The sequence below is a fragment of the Dromiciops gliroides genome, chromosome 3 (assembly GCF_019393635.1).
Source record: "Dromiciops gliroides isolate mDroGli1 chromosome 3, mDroGli1.pri, whole genome shotgun sequence".
Classification (NCBI taxonomy): domain Eukaryota; kingdom Metazoa; phylum Chordata; class Mammalia; order Microbiotheria; family Microbiotheriidae; genus Dromiciops; species Dromiciops gliroides.
In genome coordinates this window covers 265,410,924-265,433,006 of record NC_057863.1, presented here as the reverse complement: position 1 = coordinate 265,433,006, position 22,083 = coordinate 265,410,924, and the positions used below count along the sequence as shown (strand labels likewise).

Sequence of the window (22,083 nt, the reverse complement as noted above, 5' to 3'; positions counted from 1 at the left end):
AGAAAATGCTGGGTTTGTACTAAAAAAAACTGAGTGTGATCTTGGCTGTGTCATTTACCATCAATGTGGTCTTGTTCAAATCATTTAATCTCTCTGAACCTTAGGTTTCTCAAGTGTAAAATGAATGGCATTGAGATAGATGACTTCTAAGCTCCCCTCCATTTCTGAATTTATGATATTGTAAACAAAACTTTGACCACCAGATGATAATCCTATTTTTTATTATATAAAGATAGTCTACAAAAGTATGGGGAGATTATGCTAAGTTTATTTTGATGACATGCAAACATCAGTATTGTCATAGATCAAGTATTGAAGTTATCTTTAAAGTATGAAATATTGCCAGAATCTTACAGTGATAGATCTGGATTTTAATTGCCAATTGTCCTTTTCTTGTTGTCTTAATTCACTAATTAATTTTCCAAGCAAATGGTATTTATTGCACAACCATGGTATTCAGAGAAGTAAAGTAGAAAGACAAAGTAATAAGGAGATGTGGTCCTTGTTCTCATGGAGCTTATCATTTAACAGTGTTCCCCTCTACTTTATTCCTATTCAGACATACAAATTCAGGTCCCTGGTAAACATAAGTAATGGATACACAAGTAAATATGAACTCCCAGAGTAAGAAATGCTAGCTGGGTTCAATTAATAAGTAAATCCCTTCCATTATCTTTTATTTCTCTTCAGGGAGCCCAATTACTGGTTCCAGGAGTTGACATTCAGAGCCATATCTAGATATGGTGCCAGAAACAGTCAACAAAAATTTCTTAAGTATTACAATGTACCAGGCACAGTGCTAAGCACTGGGAATGCAAATACAAATAGAAAGAAAAACAGTCCCTGCCTTCAAGAAGCTTACATTCTAATGGTGGAAGAAAACACATAGAAGAAAGCTGAAAGAAGGAAGCCTGATAGAGGAAGTCTTCAGTGCAGCCTGGAGTCCCATTCATGGACATGGCTGGCCTGGATGCCCTCCTTAAATGCAGGTTCTGGGAGGAGCCATTTAATCAAAAGGAGAGGCTGAAGAGGGGAAGAGTACTTCCAATGTGTGAATTACATGGTTGCAGTGAGGCTTCAGGATGAAGATATGGGATATGAAGAAGAGGTCAGATGACATCAATTCAGCAGAATGCATTTCCAAATTATCCTACATAGAAATCATTAATCTTGTTACCTTTGGTATCTTATACTAATCAAATCTAAAACCCAGTATACAATTACATTCAATTAAAGAAATAATAATAACACTAATCACCATTTAAATAGTGCTTACCATATGCCAGTCACTGTCCTAAGTACTTCACAGTCATTATATCATTTTGCTTCTCACAACAACTTTGGTACTCATTATTATTTTTCTTGTTATAGATCAGGAAACTAAGGCAAACAGAGATAAGATTACTTGCTTAAGATCATACAGCTAATAAATTTTCTGAGACCAGAATGAAACTCGAGTTTCCCTGCATTTTCCAGCACTTTTTTGTTGTTCAAAACCTTTATTTGGAGACCTGATCTGAGATGAAAGGGGTTAACAGGGTCAGAGGGGGAGAGTCTCTGAACTGGGATGGTCATAGGGATCTCTGAGTTGGGGTTAGAGTGTCTGTAATTTAAATGATCTTTTTCTTTTCATAGTCAAGGAAGAATTAACAAGAGACAGTTATAAAATATAAACCACATACCTATATTTTTTTTTCTTCACTCTGGGATTACTTTCAAACTAGCTGCCTTCCTTCATTACACTAAAACAATAGCTCTATCAATCTTTGGAAAGGGGTGGGGTGGGTGATCTAAGTGCTACTTACCCTAAAACTTTTACAGAATTTAATTCTTATACCCAAAACTCACTGAAATATTTCAAGAGGTGAGTTCCTGAAATTAATCTAAATTCCCAGAGTTCTCCATTTCAACCTTAATATGATTACTCTCCAAACTCCTTAGTAATTAATATGCAATTCTCCTTAGTCTGCTAAGATGTTTTAGCAGTCTTTTTTTGTGTGTGCGTGTGTGAGACAATTGGGGTTAAGTGACTTGCCTAGGGTCACACAGCTAGTAATTTTTCAGTGTCAGAGGTCAGATTTGAACTCAGGTCCTCCTGAATCCAGGGCCAGTGCTCTATTCACTGCACCACCTAGCTGCCCCTTAGCAATCTTTTTAACCTCATCTCCCACTGAAAGCCTCAAGTGGGAGTTAGTCCTGCTTACTGGAACAATTGCTTCAAGTATGAAACTTCACTTACCTTCCCAGCCTACTACACTTTTTGGCTGTAGCTTTTTGGCAATTTTTCTGATGGACTGCATTTAGAAATCTTTCAAGGTAACAGAAGAGTAAGAAGGACAGGACATAAAGAAGAAACTCCTTTAGGAAGAGGTAGGCCAAAGCCATCACTTAACGCTGCCCAGCAAAACCAAAAGTTCATCTGATCAGAATAAGATTTTTCAATGCCTAGCCTTATTTTTTTTCCAGTTTACAATAAGGAAAAGTCAAGTTGGCAGAGGGTGACCCAAACAATTTATCACTCAGATCCCTTGCAGATTTATGTCAAATGTCACAGAACTAAATGGTGTGCTTTTTAGTCATTCCTATCATCATTAAAAGCATCCCCTAGTTCCATGCTACCAAGGGTCTATTCAAAGGGGAACCCAACTATATCTTCCTTCACTAACCCTGGGGAAAAACTTTAAGAAGAAAACTAAAATTTAACCCTAACCCTAAAACATCCAAATCCCTGGGGTAAACTTAATCTAAGGATTATACTACATTAGAAACTACATAAATAGTATTTGAGGTCACTGCAAAATTTATTCACTATCCAAAAACAGCCAACCAGCAGTTTTTCTTTTCTTCTCTCCAAATCCCAGCTAATGTCCTGGAGGGGGACTCAATGGATCAGGATGTAGAAAGCCCAGTAACCATTCACCAACCAAAATTACCCAAGCAAGCCAGAGATGATCTACCAAAACACATCAGCAGAGACCGAGCTAAAAGAAAAATCCAGAGGTACGTGAGGAAAGATGGAAAGTGCAATGTTCACCACGGCAATGTGAGGGAGACCTACCGTTACCTGACTGATATCTTCACAACCTTAGTTGATCTGAAATGGAGGTTCAACCTGTTGATCTTTGTTATGGTTTACACAGTGACATGGCTCTTCTTCGGCATGATCTGGTGGCTTATAGCTTATATCCGAGGAGATATGGACCATATAGAGGACCCCACATGGACTCCATGTGTCACTAACCTCAATGGGTTTGTCTCAGCTTTTTTATTCTCAATAGAGACAGAAACCACCATTGGTTATGGCTACCGAGTCATCACAGACAAGTGTCCTGAAGGAATTATCCTCCTTTTAGTCCAGTCTGTGTTGGGCTCTATAGTCAATGCATTCATGGTAGGCTGCATGTTTGTAAAAATATCGCAGCCTAAGAAGAGGGCAGAGACCCTGGTATTTTCTACCCATGCAGTAATCTCCATGCGGGATGGGAAGCTATGCCTGATGTTCCGGGTGGGGGACCTTAGGAATTCCCACATCGTTGAGGCCTCAATTAGAGCCAAGTTGATCAAATCTAAACAGACCACAGAAGGAGAGTTCATACCACTGAACCAGACAGATATCAATGTAGGGTATTACACAGGGGATGATCGTCTGTTTCTCGTGTCACCGTTGATCATTAGCCATGAAATTAATCAACAGAGTCCTTTTTGGGAGATCTCCAAAGCCCAGCTGCCCAAAGAGGAACTAGAAATTGTTGTGATCCTAGAAGGAATGGTGGAGGCAACAGGTAAGAAGGTTCTTTACATTATTGGGCTTTTGTGGTATCTGTGTTCATTCTTTAAGATGGGCAAACATGATTAGGTTTTTTTTTGTTTGTTTGTTTGTTTGTTTGTTTGTTTGTTTGTTTTAGTGAGGCAATTGGGGTTAAGTGACTTGCCCAGGGTCACACAGCTAGTAAATGTTAAGTGTCTGAGGCCGGATTTGAACTCAGGTACTCCTGACTCCAGGGCCGGTGCTCTATCCACTGTGCCACTTAGCTGCCCCTCAGACATGATTAGTTCTTAAGAAAACTCATGATTTAAGTGCAAACTAGGCATTGAAACCTGAACTCTAACACTAATTAATTTTTTTTTCATCTTTATATTACTTTTCTTAAAGAAGCAATCTTAAGACCTAAAGCCTACCTACCAGAGTACAAAAGCAAACATTGCTTTAAAAGAAATAATATTAATGTGTTTTAAAGTTGAAATTATTTCATCTTCTCTTAGAAAAAGTGGTTCTGTCATTTTGGAAAAATCTACAAATTCTACTTTCATTCCGATATTTTCTAGAAACTGTTTCTGGTTCATTTATTATTAACCTAGGAAGAAGTTAAACCTTTTAAAGGAAGCCAGATAAATTGCTTTGCCAAATTCAATCTTAATTTTTCTTTGAAAGATGCTTGCAATCCCTTTGGTATACCATATACTGTCTCAATCTACTCAAAAAGAATAGCAGAATAACTCTAGCCTACTGTCTCCCTCCCAAACCCACCTACTGAACTCTCAAGAAACATAATTGAATAGCAATGTATATATGAAATTGAACATCAGCTAATGTCCTCATCAAGAAAGAAAAATTATAAAATCAAATGATGATAATACTATCTATATTTCTATTGATATCATCTATTTCAAGTAATCTTTTATTAAAGCTATAAGTACATAAGTAAGCAAAAATGTATTTGAATTTTTAAACTATCAAGTCTACTTATAACATACTCTCTAATAGAGTTCAGTCTTGAACCCTGTTTATACTTCTATTGATATTACTTACCTGTTTTAAGAAAGTTTTCATTAAAGCTACAAGTAAAGGAATAAGCAAAGGTGTATTTGAATTATGTAATTATGAATTCTATACATCTTGTGCTTTCCAAAAGGTGCAGTCAATATTTATCCATATTGGCACCCATGATAAAGGCATACAATCTTTACTGAACCAACATGACTATCCTTCACAAAAGGAATTTAATGTCTCCTTTGGGGCTCAATTGACCAACTCACGCTAGCATTGGCAGATTAGGTCCCCAGAGGCTGCCACTTTCTCCTTGCATGGTACTAGGGGTTAAGCATGCTGGTGGCTCTCTTCCTAAAAGTAGCTCATGTGCCATGTTAGGGAATTTCTCAACCTACATGTCTTAAAATCCTCTCAGAGAGTAAATCCTCCCACCTCAGTCCCCCTGGAGGTCAAGAAATCAAGAGGCAAAGCTAGAAGAAAAAGGTTTCATTAGGATAAACTGATTGACAGTTGCCAAGTGGATAACAAGAGCCAAGAAGATACACTCACATAAAAGATTTTACATAATCTTAAAATAAAATTACTGGAGGCAAAAGGAGTCTATCAGGTAAGGCTTCTCAACACCCCTTTCCTTACTTAGGAGGTTGAATAATAAAGACAGGAATGTCAGGTAATTTTGGACACAATGTCTTAAACTTGGGGTCCTCAAAAGTTTCCATGTTTGTCCAAGTGGGGATGTTTTCACTGTATGTAGTTAATCCTATCAGAATATGCTGGTGAGGCTGGAGGTCTCTAAGACAGTGGAAACCTCCTTCAAGATAGAATAAAGTACAAACAGAGGGTATGTCTCTATTTATACAAAGCTCTATTTCTTTGACTTCTAAGGTTACTTTTATCCCCCAGGGGAGATGTCCCCCCCAAAAAATGCAAACTAACAACATATAGGTTTTATTCATTTCTTCCACAGACTTCATAGGAATGCTTCCTTTTAACGATTAGCAGATAAATCCAGTTCTTTAGCAAAGGTGTTTACTCAAATGAAATAGAAAGAACAGTACAGTAATTCCAAACTATTTCCCCCAACATTAGAGGTGCACTCTCCTACAATTATACCTATTGTGAGGGAAGGGGTTAAGAAATATCATGAATTTTATCTGATTGTGTGCTTCCTCAGGGAGGGAGGAAGGGAGGGAGAGAAAGAGGGGGGGAAATTGGAACCCAAAACTATAAATAAAAAGGTTTATTATAAAAAAAAGAAATATCATGAATTTCATGTATAATGTTAGTGAGGCATACATGTAACATATGTGGCCAAGGCATCTCAAAAGTCTGGAATTTCAGGGCCTTAACTTCCTTTCCTTCTCAAAGGTTTTCATTACCATTCCTTTCCCTTCAATTACACTGTACTCTGCTGGGCTCTTCTCAGGGCACAGAATCTTCATAGAAGAAGTGACTCGGCTAGACTAGGGTGGAGTGCCCCTAAAGGATGGTGCAATCCAGTGCTTGGATGGATGGAGCAGGTTCCTGTGCTGGCTCTCTACCAGATCCTTCTGCTGGTGGTCTTGGCTGAATAGACCACACTGTCTGTAGACAGTGGTTCTGCTTGGAGCCAGATAGGCTGCTCTGCTGCTGGTCAGCTGTAGCCAAGCTAGACTGGGCAGATTTTCAGTATTAGCGTGTTCTTTTTAGCTGGAGTACTTGCTCTCTTTTATCTAGAGCAAAGACTCTGGGTAACCTTAATTTAGGACCTATCCTACATTTGACTCCCTGGTAACCTCAATTTTGAGGTTATTTTTCACCTCCAGGCAGGAGATAGAAAAAAGTTTTGCCTTCCCTACTGAACAGTTCTTCTCTGCTAATTCACAGTAAGCCATTGCACCTTGCCCTTTTGGAAATATCTAGGTAAATGACTAGAGACAATGGTATGAATATAGCTATGCCCTGAAGGCAATTTTATTGTCTAGCTGGCCTCTTCATATGCATTAAAACCTTTCAACCTTTTTTGAGGATGTCAGAAGATCTATTTTTTCATCAGAAGGCTTTATCTTTTATATTTCTATATCTCTCTGTTGTAACCTCATTTTGCTTTAGTTTCTCTGGGGCATCCTCTCTTGCAGAAGTGTAAACAGAATTCATTATTTTTTAATTTCTTAATTATTCTTTCCTGTTCTGAACATCAGCTTTAACTTTTAAAAACCGTCTCCTTTATTGGTTGTAAGTTTTCAGAGTTAACATGCATTATACAAAAATAATGTCCATGGTTCAACTTGTCACTAGAAAAGTTTGGATATAACATTGGACTATCTTGGGACAAGAAGACATCAAGTCACTGGTTGTTGCATGGAACTGAAGAATATTAGGTAATAGATCTATATTCCTTAGACTTGAGACGTTTTGGAGTTCAATGCCATTATTTTTCACTTGAGGAAACTTAGGCCAAAAGATTATCCAAGGTCACACAGGTAATAAGTAGCATACTGGGCACTGAACTCGGGTTCTATGAATTCAAGTTTAATTCTCTTTTCATTGCACAACAATTTTATAGAGGATGTTTGTGAGAAAAGAGTTTGTAAATCTTAAAGTAACATGTAAATATAATCCTTATTGTTATTGCTGTAGTTATTGTTATGTTCATATTGAGGTGCTTTGGGGGAGGGGGTGTTTCTTCACAATGATACTGGAGTGGTTTGCCATTTCCTACTTGTCTTGAACTGCACCATCTAGCTGCCCTCAACATAAGTCCTTATTAGATTTCAATCAACAAAGGCAGCACAAAAAGCTACAATACTTATGGGACAATATGAAAGAAAATCACACATAATAATAAAACAAAAGGTATCATGACCTGCATTGGAAATGGAGCATGCCCCCACTAATAAAATGAAAGTTTCATCAATGTAATGAGATAAAATGAAAAATTAAATGGTCTTTAAATAATCAAGAATTGTGCAATAGGTATAAATTACAATGTTGGACTTTTAGCCCAATTACTGGACCTCAAAAAATCTTAAGAAGTCAACTAGTCTATCTCTCTTGACCCAAGCTAGAAATCCCTTCAGAAAGAAAACCCTGAGGCAGCTAGGTGGCGCAGTGGATAAAGCACCGGCCCTGGATTCAGGAGGACCTGAGTTCAAATCTGGTCTCAGACACTTGACTCTGGACAAGTCATTTAACCCTCATTACCCTGAAAACAAAACAAAACAAAACAAACAGAAAGAAAACCCTTCAGAGAAATGACTGATTTCACAGCATCCTCTTTACAATTCAGTTTAGTGAATCTTCTAAGGAAATACTAAGTGTACAACATAGTGCTAGGCACATTTGAACACATACAAAGAAATATAACTCAGAGGCACTAACCACATGTAGTTTATAGTCTAGTACTTTATAAATATTAACTAATTTTGTCCTAACAACCTGAGGAGGTAGGTAATATTATTATCCCCATTTTATAGAGGAGGAAACTGAGGCAGCCCAATGTTAACTTACTTGCTCAGAATCACACAGTCACGAAGTATCTGAAGTCATATTTGAACTCATATCTTCCTGACTACATATCTACCTAATAATTTATACAAATAGTTATAATATCAGGAAAAATATTGAAGAGACGTACAAGGTGTTATACAAACTCACAAGACAGGAAAATCACTTCCATGTAAGTTAGGAGTCCTTAACCTTTTCTGTATCATGGACTGCTCCTATAGAATTCTTCCCAGAATACTGTTTTTTAAAATGCATAAAATAAAATACATAGTATTATAAAGGAAATATTATATTGAAATAAAGATGTCATTTTCCCCCTCTGAATCTATGGACCCTCTGAAATCAATTCATGGACTCCATTTCATGAACCCCAGGTTAAGCACTCCCAATATAGGGGGAACAGGATGAAGGTGATATTTGATCTAGGCTTTGAAGAATGAACAGGCACTGGACAAGAGAAATTTTGCATGAGGTGGGTGCTTACGTTTTTGCTGAATGAATGACTGAATGAAATTAAGTGATTTTCCAAGGAGAAAAAAGGCAGAGGGAGCACTCAATTGTAAGAATTTTACATACAGTCTGGAATAAGAAAATTTCAAGTTGAGACCAACAAGCAAGATCACATACCATGATCTAATATTTCATAGAAATACAATAGATAATGGTAATTGGTAATGGGATGGTTCTTAGAAAAATAAACAATGGTAGGACATGGTATGGTGGAAAGGACACTAGGTTATCTTCTCTAAGACACTTCACTTCTTTAGTTTCCTCATCTGCAAAATGAGGGGGTTATGTCTCTTCTTTCTCTAACAATCTATAATTGAAGAAATATTTCTCTTTTTTTCTTTTTTCTTTTTTTTTTTTTTTTTTGGTGGGGCAATGAGGGTTAAGTGACTTGCCCAAGGTAACACAACTAGTAAGTGTCAAGGGCGTAAGGCCGGATTTTAACTCAGGTCCTCCTGAATCCATGGCTGGTGCTTTATCCACTGTGTCACCTAGCTGCCCCCAAAGAAATATTTCTAATAACAGTTAGTTTCTACAGCTAATTTATATACTTACCAGTGGTTTAAAATGGATCTCATTTCCAGAAAATAAACAGATACTGTGCCATTAAACATAATTTATTTGAAAGAGTGGCCATAGAGAATTATGAAATAATTATAAATTAACTAATTTATAAATCACCTGGAAATTAACTGTGTCTTGCTTCCTTGGGTCTGTTTTTTTGTAAGGACTTTTCCTAAGAACTCTCTTTGTCTACATTGAATCAAAATTAGAAAGGGTACAATAATTTCTTCTTTAAGTAATCATGGTTCCCTAAGCAAAGATCTTCCATTCTCCAAAACAGATAATTACCTAAATGTGCCTAATAACCTAAACAGATGGTTTCATTAACTGCTTGAGCTGAAAAAAGTAATTGCTCAAGGGCCTAACCTCAGATGATGAGCCACTCCAAGCTTAGCTAGGCTAAGCTCAAAAGCCTAGGCTCAAAAGTTTCATGTTTGTTCAGACCTACTAGAGCTGGATAGTGAAAAATTTTAATGGAGTCCTAACTTCAATCAATATAATTTTACTACCCCAAACTCTATATGCTATTAAGGAAGCATGTAAGATGAAGTTCATAGTTCACCATTATCATCATTTATTAAGTATTTCCCAGTCTAAGCTAAGCCTGGAGATTGCTAAGTGCTGCGGATATAAAGAAAGGCAAAAACAATCTCTTTTCTCAAGGAGTTTATATTCTAATGGGGAGAAAACATGCAAATAACTCTATACATGCAAGACATATATATTGTAAATTGGAGTTATTTCCAATGAGTTCCTATCTCCGAAGACAGTAATGGGATGTGTGGAGGAGGGAGCAGACATCCAGAAAGACCTCCTAAAGAAAGAGATTTGAGTTGAATTTTAAAGAAAATCAGGAAATAGGAAAACTAGGAGAAATTAGTGTCATGAAAAACTAGAAAGAGGAAAAACTATCCAGGAGGGTGATTAACAACATCAAATGCTATAGTGAGGTCAAGAAAGATAAGCATTAAGAAAAGGCCAATAATAAACGAGCAATTAAGAGATTGTTGGTAGTTTTGGAGAAAATGGTTTCAATTGTATAATAAGATCAGAAGCTAGATTATAGAGGGTTTAGAAAATGAGAGGAAGTGAGGGTGTACAGTGACTTTGGTTCCCCCTAGTGGCAATAACTAAAGTTTAGATTTCTACAGAGAAACTCATCACATAAAATATGTTTTATGTTTTAGACACTTAAAATAAATTCTCCTTTTTATTTTTTAAAATTCTGGACTTAAAGTAAATGAGTATTCCCATACACAAAAATCTTTACTAAGTATAGCTTCTTTTTCCTTTTAAGTATATAAAAAATTTAATATGTAACTTTCAAAACTATCCTTGTGTGTCCTTCAGTTCTCTTCTATGTATTTTTAAAATTGCTCCAAAGACCTTCCTTTCTTTTTATTTTCATATTTTTGTCACCCTTAGGGCTGCTCTCCTTCTCTTTCCCAACCTCTCTTACCCCAAGGGGGAAAAATAACAAAAACAAACATAACAAAGAAAAATAAATTCCTATGTTGGCTATGTCTGAAAATTTGTGTCTCACCTTAACCTTTATTCCATCATCTCTGTCAGGAGGCACATCACATGCTTCATTTATCAGTTCTCTGTTATTGTGTTTAGTCATTACATTGAACACAGCCTTTTAAAAAATTTAACTTGGGGCAGCTAGGTGGCGCAGTGGATAAAGCTCCAGTCCTGGATTCAGGAGTACCTGACTTCAAATCCGGCCTCAGACACTTGACACTTACTAGCTGTGTGACCCTGGGCAAGTCACTTAACCCCATTGTCCCACAAAAAAAAAAATTTAACTTTTTTCTCAAATATTTTCCCTCTTTAACTCCCTCCCCCATTGTAAAAAATAAATAAATGAATTTCCAAATGGGTCCTTTCCAAAAATGTATCTTATTCTACATATTAAATATTTCTTTATCAAAAATAAAATAGCATGTTTTATGATTAATGTCCTCTGGAATTGTGGTTATTTACTCTATTGATTAAAGTTCTTAAGTCTTTCAAAGTTATTTTTCTTTACAATGATTTTTTTATTATTATTATATAACCTGTTCTATTTACTTTACTCTAGATTAGCTCATCCAAGTCTACCCAGATTTTTCTGACCATGTCTCTTCTTTTTTTCTCTGACTTTATAAACTTCTTTTTTAGTGCAATTTCTATATATTCATATACCACAATTTGGTTCAATCATTCCATAACTGAAGAGCATATCCTTAGTTTTTACCTCTTTCTTTTAACAAAAAGCTTCTCTAAACACTCTTGTACATGTGGGTACTTTACCTCTCTTTGATCTCACATGGTTTAGTAACTTTGGGAGTATAGTTCCAAATTTCTTTTCAGAATGATTAGACCAATTCAGAATTCTCCCCCAGTCAGTCTCCCTAACAAGTGTGATTTTTTTGTGATCTCTGCCAATCTGATCAGTCTGAGAGGGGAATCTGAAAATTGTTTGAAATTCTAATTATTAGAGATTTGGAGCATTTTTCATATGGCTATTTATAGATTGGATTTCTTCTTCTGAATACTGTCAGTTTATAGCCTTCAAACATTTATCAATTTAAGATTGTGATACTCGTATATTTGAATCGGTCCTTTAGACATAAGAGATTTAAAAACTCTCCATCTTAGAAGTAGGATAGAAAAGGATAGCAAATCTTGCTACCACTTTCAGTTTTTAAGTCATTTCTGAGTACTACAAACTTCTGCTCCATGCACACACACATATCCCTCCCAGTTACTGATACTGGTCTGAAATAACTAATTACATGAGTAGAGCCCAATATAGATAATTAAGTGGATATGTAATAACCATATCCTTTCTAAATGGGAATTTCTCCTAGGGTGAAATATGTCTTTCTAATGACACCAGGGCTAACATTTTTAGAGGTGAGACATTCCAAAGATATCAACATTTCAACATATTCTTCTGTGAGGCATAGAATAAAATATTTGATGATCAAATATGATCAAATGAAATAATATTTATAAAGTGCTTAGCACAGTTCCTTTTACATGGTAGATGCTATATAAATGCCTATTTCCTTCCCTTCCCTTCTTTTCCCAATCTCAACCATATTCTCAAACCTTTTGTGTGAATTACTAGATGTGGAAAGCTTGGGCTCATTCAGTTTTAGAGAAAAGGTAGTTACTCAAAATTCACAGGTGGCAATGGCTTTTTTTTTAAACAATCAGAACTAAGTGACTTGCCCAAGGTCATATAGCTAGTAAGTGTCTGAGACTGGATTTTAACTCAGGCCTTCCTAACTCCTGGGCTGGTTGCTCTATCCACTACACCACATAGCTTCCCCTGGCAATGGCTTTAAATGTCTTTATTGGCAATTCCCCATTGTCATTAACTGCTTTTGTATATACTAAGTGAAAAACTATCTTAAGCAAAACAGACTGAGCTCAGATAACATCCAGTGAGAATGGGCTATTTTGTTATATTATCACAACAATATTATCAGAAATTGCCGTTCCTTGGGGCTATACTATTCAGAGTACTCCTATATATTAAGCAGTTTTCTATACAGCTTATATCAAAGATTTTAGCTAGAAAAACAGATATGTCATCAAAGAAAAGGTGGCATTTTTTTACTTGGCCCTCATTTGTTTCATGAAGCATTCAGAAGTGCTGTTAAGCACTATACCACTAGAAAACCACCCATGGTTCAAACAGTTCCTCAAACTCATTCTATCTTCCTTCACCTTTGCCCATTTACATGGATGCATTTAGAGAAGGTGAAGAATGCATATCACTTGTGGCATTCATTTCTAGATCCCATAAAAACCACAAATTAGCAACTGGGAAGCCAAAACGTCAATGGGAATTATTAATCTTATTATGGGACAGAAATAGAATTAACCAATATAAGATTAATAATTCTGGTAATTGGTGGGTTTGTGTGCCAACCACAGAAATGGATCAGAATGAATGAATACTTCTAAAATGTTTGTGAATCAATAAAAATTGGTATGGAAAGAATAATGGGGTCTACTGGCTTGACCACTAGCTTCTTCAATAGCCAATGAATGGGATGCTCACATAACCTTAATTATTTTATTCATTTGCAAAATAATAGGATCATAGCATCACAGATTTAGAGCTGCAAGAAACCTTGGAGATCATCAAGATATTTTATGCATGTTGTAGTTGTTTGGAATGAAAATTCCCTTTCTATTTTTGCTTCTTGGATTTTGTTATTATTGTATAGAAATGCAGTTGATTTTTGAGGATTTATTTTGTAGCTTGCAACTTAGTTGAAGCTTTTGACTCTCTTATTTAACTACCTAGAATTTTCCACCTATGCAATCTTTTCTTTCCTTTTTATCTACTTTATACCTTTAATTTCTTTCTCTCTTCTTATTGATGTTGCTATAGCATTTCTAAAACTACATCAAATTATACTGAGGAAAGTGGGCATCCTTGTTTCTACTCCTTACATATTGGGAAAGGGTCTAATATATCCCCCTTATAAGTGATGCTTCCTTTTGCTTTTACATACTTCTTTTGACATTAAAAATATTCTTTCATGCCTATATTTTTAGGGATTTTTAACACAAATTAGTATTATACTTTGCCAAAGGTTTTTATGCATCTAATGAGACAATCATGTGGTTTGAGATATTTTGGTTTTTAATATGATTAACTATGCTGATTGTTTTCCTATTGTTGAACTATCCTTGTATCTCTTAAATCAATCCCCTTGCATCCTACTTAAATCATTGTAGTCTAACAGTATTCCATTTTAAAATGTTGAGTCAATATTGATCTATAGTTTTCCTTTTGTGTTTTGTCCTTCCTTGGTTTAGATATGAGATTTATATTTGACTCATAAAAGGACTTTGGTGGAGTGCTTTCTCAATTTTTAAAAATGATTTATGAAGTATCAGTATTAATAATTCTTTAAAAATTTGATAAAATTCCCCTGTGAATTCATCAAGACCAGGAAGTTCAAGAACTTCCTTGGGTAACTACTTAACAGTTAATTTCCTTTTCTATTACTTTTATTTAAGATCTTTATCTAGTCTTCTAATAGTTTAAGCATTTTTATATTTTTGAAGGTATTCCTCATTTCTTTTGTGTTTTCACACATATAACTCTCCTTAATGTACATTATATTGAATATAACACATATTATGCATGATATATTCAGATTATTCTTTTTATTTCTTCTGATTTTGTTATGATTTTGCTTTGTTGATTTGTTATTTTATTGACTTTTTTTACCCTCCCCATTTTAATCAGTTGGGTAAAGGTTGTATTAGTCTTTTCAAAAAAACAGCTTTTAGTTTTGTCATTTATATTTTATTTTGTTTCCAAATAATTTGTTTCTCCTCTAAACTTTCAACATTTCCTTTTTTATGCTTCTATTCAATTTGTTAGCTTTCAAATTTTTTAATGCATATGCATTTTATTAATTTTGTCTTTTTCTATTTTGTTATTTCATGTTTGTAAAGATAAGATTTCCCCCTCAAAACAATTTTAGCTGCATCCCAGAAATTTTGGTATATTGTTTCATCATTATAATTTTCTTTTACATAATTATGAATTGTTTCTATGATTTGTTCTTTGCCCCACTTATTATTTGAGATTTCATTGTTAATTCTCCATTTGAATCTGTCTTTTATTTATGATCTCTGAGCCAATGACTATTTTTATTCTATTATGGTCTATAAAGAATGTATTTACTAATTCTGCCCTTTTTCCCATTTGTTTACAATATCTCTGTCCCCTAAACATGGTCAATTTCTTAAAAGTTATACAAGGTTCTAAGAAATATGTATATCATTTTGCCCTTTCATTTAGAAGATGCCATTTAGCTCTAGCTTCTCCAGCAATTTGTTTGATTCCACATCATCTTTTTGCTTAAAAGATCATCTCTAGGAAAAAAAAAAAAAAACGATGTCTATAAACTCTAAGATATGTAGTGGTTAAATTCACTTGTTTTATTCAGTAAATTAAAAATAAAATAAATGTGTGTGCCTGGGGGGGGGGGCGGTAACAATTCAACTCAGAAACAACAGGCTCAGGTAGCAATCAGGATAAAGTCCTTCAAATACAAAGGAAAGAAAATTCAAATAACATAAAACTATTCTGCACCCCCATAGAAAATGCTAGAGGGAATGGATTTAGAAGAGCAACAGAACTCAGGATGCAACCCAGGATGCCCTATTCTGCAAATGTGAGCTTAATAATAAATGGAAAGAAAATGGACGTTCAATAACAAGAAAAATAATTTCAAATCTTTTTAAAGAAAACAAAAATTTTAAGATTATTTGTTTCTTGAACACGCCATACAACAGAAATGCAGGAATGATGAATGAACAGAATAGCTATGAATAACAGCATTGTGACACCAGAGAGACTAGTAAGAGACTTCTTTCTAAATGTACACAAGGGGATAGAGATTAATTAAGATGTCAGGTGGAGGTAATAGTGGAGAGAAAGTTCTGAAGCATTATTATGCTCAGTATCTTGGGACAACCTGCCAACAGGTGAATCAGCTTTTTGTGAGACAATTATAAAATGGAAGGTTGCAAAGAAAAGGGGACAGAAAGGAGATGTTTAAGGGGAGTATGTGATGTAACTGGGAGAAGTCATGGGCTAGCAATTAGGAGAAAGTGATCTCTCTGATCTCTCAGGAAGAGAAAAGGCTACAATGGAGCAGGTGAGTAGGATAGAGGAAGGATTGAAAAAGGGGGAGGGAGGAGAGGGAAATATAGCCTTGGTGATGGGAAGGCCTTCTATTGATGAATGCTCATATGACTGAAGAGCGATATTCTATGAAGGGAGATTGGACCTAGTGCTGTAAGTTCTCTATAGAGATTTGGTGCCTAAAAGAGCTTAAAAAGAATTGCAAACTATTTACATCTATACATCCTACAAATTGTCCAAAATGACAAAACATGGGAATTTTGACTAAGTTGGAGGGGTTGTAGAAAGACAGAAACACTAATGCATTGCTGGAGGAGCTGTGGATCCATACAATCATTTTGAAGAGCATTTTGAATTAATGCAAACAAAGTGGCTAAAATGACCACATTCTTTGATACATATTCCAGTACTATGCTCTGCCCCCAAGGAATTCCATGTACACTAAAATATTATAACAGTACTTTTTATAATAGTAAAGAAGTGGGGGAGAGGAATAGATGCTCATCAATTCAGGAACACTTAAACATTCTCCAATAGAATATTTGTGGAACATTACTGTTCTGTGAAATTACAAATATGATGAATAAAGAAAAAAAGAATCTTCTACACAAACTGATGCATATTGAATTAAATAAGACCAAGGAAACAACATAAAACAATGGCAATAACATTGTAAATGAAAAGAACAATCACCAAAAAAATCAAAAGTAATGCACAATTACAAAAAAACAAGCCTGACTTCAAGAGCTATGAGCAGATACCATCTTCCCTACTTATTTGAAGAGGTAGAAGATCCATAAGTATGGTATTTATTATCAGACTGTTTCAATGTCTTGAATATATACATTTTTATCTCATTTTAAAATATTATTTTTGATATAGTATGTCTCTCTAGAAGGAGAAGGGGAGAGATACTAGGGGAAATGATGGTTTAAAAAAAAGACATCGATAAAAACTTTTTAAAAGATCTAATAGTTCCTCTCTAAGATTATACTCAGTTGTGGTGGGAATAATAATTCATGGTTGTAAGTCTGTATCTTTTGTCTTTTGGAATAATATATTCCAATATTTCTCCTCTCTAAAAGGGTAATTACTAAATCTTTTGTAATATTGACTGTATCTCTTTAGTACTTGGACTATTTTTAACTGCTTGCAGAATTCCTCTTTGATAGCAATCCCTGGATTTTGGCTGTAATGCTCCCAGGATTTCTCATTTTGTGATTTCAGGAGGTGACCCATTCATTCTTCTGATTTTTACTTTGCTGTTTGGGTCTGTGTTGTTGAGTGTTGGTTTTTTTCATGATTTATGGAAAGATAATGTCCAGGGTCTTTTTTCCCTTTTGGTAGGTACATGGATTCCAAATAGTCCAATAATTCCTAATTTTTTTCTTCTGGATCTCTTTTTTTTATTGATTATATTTCTTTTGGTTTTGTTTTCTTGATATTTTATTTTTCAATTACATGTAAAAACAATTTTAACATTTTTTTTGTTTTAAGTTCCAAATTCTCTCTCTGTCCTTCATCACCCCCAATTGAGAAGACAAGCAATTTAATATAGGTTAGTCATATTGTAAAAGAAAACAGGCAAAAAAATTTTAATAAATGTATGTTTGGTTCAATCTTCATTCAAACTCCATTAGTTCTTTCTCTGAAGGTAGATAACATTTTTCATCAGAAGTACTTCAGAACTGTCTTCGATTTTTGTATCATTGAGAATGTTGTCATTCACACTTGACTATCATGAAATATTGATAACTGTGTACAATGTTCTCATTCTGCTCACTTCACTTTGCATCAGTTTATGTAAGCCTTCTCAGGTTTTTCTGAAATTATCCTGCTCATCATTTCTTATAGCACAATAATATTCTCTCATAATCATATACCACAACTTCTTCAGCCAGTCAGGGCATTCCCTCAATTTCCAATATTTTGCCACCCAAAAAAAAAAAGAACTGCTATAAATATTTTTTATACATCTAGGTCGTTTTCCCTTTTTTTTGTTCTATTTGGGACACAGACATAGTAGTGATTTTGCCAGGTCAAAGGTTATGTACAGTTTTATAGTCCTTTGGGCATAGTTCCAAATTAGTCTCCAGAATGGTAAAATTAGTTCATAACTCCCCCAACAGTTTATTAGTCCCAATTAACAAGTGAAAAAGAGAGATCCACTGGGAGAAGGGAAGGGAGAAGTATTATGGGATAAATTATCTCACATAAAAGAGGTACCAAAGAGCTATTACAGTTGAGGGAAAGGGTGGGAGGGTGGTGAACAATTGGCTTTAAGATGGAATAACATACACACTGAGTTGGGTATAGAAATCTGTCTTAGAAGAAGGAAAGGAAGAGGGTAGGAGCAGAAAGAAGGGACTGGGGAGGTTGTAGACAAATAGCAAAACACTTTGAGGATAGGGTGAAGGGAGAGAGAAAAGGATAAATGGGGGAAATAGAGTGGAGGGAAATACATAGTAATCATAAATGTAGAAGAATTTTTATAGCAACTTTCTCTGACAAAGGCCTCATTTTTCAAATACATAGAGAACTGAGTTAAATTTGTAAGAATATAGATCATTCCCCAATTTACAAATGGTCAAAGGATATGAAAAGGTGGTTTTCAAATGAAGAAATCAAAGTTATCTATAGTCATATGGAAAAATGCTCTAAATCACTATTCATTAGAGAAATGCAAATTAAAACAACTCTGAGATATCACCTCACACCTATCAGATTGGCTAATAGGATAGAGATGATGTGGGAAAACTAGGACACTAATGCACGGTGGGTAGAGTTGTGAACTGATCTAACCATTCCAAAGAGTGGTTTGGAACTCTGCCCAAAGAGTTATAAAACTGTGCATGCCCTTTGATCCAGCAATACCACTAGTAGGTCTGTATTGCAAAAAGATAAAAAACAAAAAGGAAAAGGATCTATATATATAAAAATATTTTTGTGGTGTCAAAGAATTTGAAATTATGGGGATGCCCATTAATTGGAGAATGTCTAAACAGGTTGTGGTATATGATAGTGACAGAATATGATTGTGCTATAAGAAATTATGAGCAGTATGATTTTTTAAACACCTGATAAGACTTATATGAACTGATGCAAAGTGAAGTGAGAAGAATGAGAACACTGTACATAGTAACAATATTGTATGATGATCAACTGTGAATGACACCTATTCTCAGCAATACAAAGATGCAAGACAATTCTGAAGTACTTATGATGAAAAATGCTATCCACCTCCAGAGAAAGAACTGATGGAGTCTGAATGAAGATTGAAGCAGACTTTTTTTAACTTTAATTTTCTGGGAGTTTTGTTTTGGATTTGGGGGTGGCGGGGATGGGGGGACAGAGTTGGTCTCTGTTTTCTTTTGTAATGTGACTAATAGGGAAATATATTTTGTATGACTGCATATGTATAATCTATACCAAAGTGTTTGCCTTCTGATGAGAAGGTAGGGGAGATAGGGAGAGGGAGAATTTGGAACTCAAAGCTTTAAAAAAAAGTGTTAAAATTTTTATGTAATTGGGAAAAAATAAAATATTAAGAATGAGAAAAACAAAACAAAGCAAAGTTCTTTCCAATAAGATCTGAAGTAAAGCAAAGATGTTCATTGTCACCACCACTATTCAACAAAGGAGCAGAAATTATTGCAATAATAAAATTTTTGAAATTAAAGGAATATGGCTAGGCAAAGGGAAAATAAAATTAATCCTTTTTGCAGTTATGATAGTTAATTTAGAGAACCTTAGAAAGTCAACTAAAAATTAGTTCAAAAATAAATCTAGGGGGCAGCTGGGTGGCACAGTGGATAAAGCACTGGCCCTGGATTCAGGAGTACCTGAGTTCAAATCCGGCTTCAGACACTTGACACTTACTAGCTGTGTGATCCTGGGAAAGTCACTTAACCCTCATTGCCCTGCTAAATAAATAAATAGATAGATGATAGATAGATAGATAGATGATAGATAGATAGATAGATAGATAGATAGATAGATAGATAGATAGATAGATAGATAGATAGATAGATCCATCTAGGGGTAGCTAGGTGGTGCAGTGGATAAAGCACTGGCCCTGGATTCAGGAGGACCTGAGTTCAAATCTGGCCTCAGACACTTAACACTTCCTAGCTGTGTGACCCTGGGCAAGTCACTTAACCCCAATTGCCCTGCAAAAAAAAACAAAAAACAAAAATAAATCTAACAAAGTACAGTATATAAAATAAACCCACATAAATAGCAACACACACACATATATATATTCTATATATTACCAGCAAAGCCCAGCAGGAAGATGTAGAAAGTAGAATTGCACTTAAAATAGCATGAGAATATATAACTACTTGGGAATATACCTACCAGGAGAGGAATCACGCAAATGACAGGTCTAGGAAATGTAATTCTAGTGGATTGAAAAAAGAAAAAAGAAAAAAATCTTCAAAATAGTAAAACATAAAAACTAATTAGTAGTTTATGCACCCACAGAGAAAATAATTTTTTTATCATATACAAGGTTTAAAGCATTCCTTTCTTTTTGAAGACAGGTAAAACACCCTTTACACAAATAAAGACTGATCTAAATAATAAGAGAAATGTTAAGTGATCATGAATAGGATAGGCCAATATAATAACAATGAAAATGCCTCCTGAATCAATTTACTTATTCAGTGCCATACCAATCAAATTGCCAAAGGATTACTTTATAGACCCGTAGGGGTGGGAGGAGGGGAAATAATAATGAAATTCATCTGAAGGATAAAAAAGTCAAAAATCTTAAGGGAAATAATGAAAAGAATTGTGAAGTATAGGAGATTCACAAATTCTACTCTAAAGTAGTAATAATCATCAAAAATATTTGACATTGTGAATGACTAATCTATTCTCAACAATACAATGATCCAAGACAATCCCAAAGGACTACTGATGAAACATACTACCCAACTCCAAAGAAAGAGCTGATATTGATGGAACACAGGCTGAAGCATGCTATTTTTTACTTCATTTAATTTTTTTTCTTTTATTCAAGTTTTCTTGTACAAAATTACTAATATGGTAATTTTTTACATAATCGTACATGTATAACCCATATCTAATTGCTTACTAGCTCAGGGAGGAGGGAGGAAAGGTAGGAAAGGAGGGTTAAAAAAAGAACTCAAAACTATAAATAAAAATGTTTATTACTTTAAAAACATTTTTGGCACTGATTAAAAAATAGAGAGGTGGGACAATGGAACAGATTAGGTATATTGAGGTGAACAAACAGTAGCTTAATGATTGTTAAAAATCAAGGATCCCAACAAGGGAGGGGAGAATCTATTATTCAACAGTAATTGTTGGGAAAGCTAGAAATCATCTGGCAGACATTAGGTTTAGACTAGACTTCACACCATATACCAAAATAAGCTCAAATCAGATACATGACTTAGACAAAGATATCATAAACAAATTAGAGAGCAAGGAAGAAATTCCCTTTCAGATTTATTGACAAGGGAAGAATGCGTGACTAAACAAAGGATGGATAAGATCATACAAGATAAAATGGACAATTTTGACTACATAAAGTAAATCATATTTTCATGGGGAAAAACCCAATGCAATTATGATTAGAACTATATATCAATTTCCCTAGTGACTATTGAGGCAAAATTTTTAAATAAAATATTAGCAAGAAGAGTATAGCAACACAGAACTATGACCACTATGACCAGGTGGGATATATGTACCAGGGATAAAGAGCAGGTTCAATATAGAAAAACTATCAGATTAACTGACCATATCAATTATAAAATCAACAGAAATCATATGATTATCTAAATAGATGCAGAAAAAGCCTTTAACAAAGAAAATATCCATTCCTATTTTAAAAAACACCAGAAAACATAGGAATAAAGGGAGCTTTCCTTAAAATGATATGGTACATGTATCTAAAACCCTAAGCAAGCATTATCTGTTATGGGGATAAGCTAGAAGCCTATCTAATAAGATCAGGGGTGAAACAAGGATGCCCATTATCACTACTATAATTTAATACTGTAGTAGAAATGTTAGCTACAGCAATGAGAAGAAAGAGAAATTGAGGGAA

General features: G+C 34.8%; 1 protein-coding gene across 4 annotated transcripts in view; it reads left to right on the top strand.

Moving 5' to 3' along the window:
- The window catches only part of KCNJ6 (potassium inwardly rectifying channel subfamily J member 6), a 202,976-nt gene that overhangs the window by 106,224 nt on the left and 74,669 nt on the right, over nucleotides 1-22,083 (top strand). For all 4 annotated transcript variants that reach the window (XM_043995911.1, XM_043995909.1, XM_043995910.1 and 1 more), the window contains one exon: nucleotides 2,862-3,782. In XM_043995911.1, coding sequence (XP_043851846.1) covers nucleotides 2,862-3,782 — 921 coding nt within the window. The remainder of the gene's footprint in view (nucleotides 1-2,861; nucleotides 3,783-22,083) is intronic.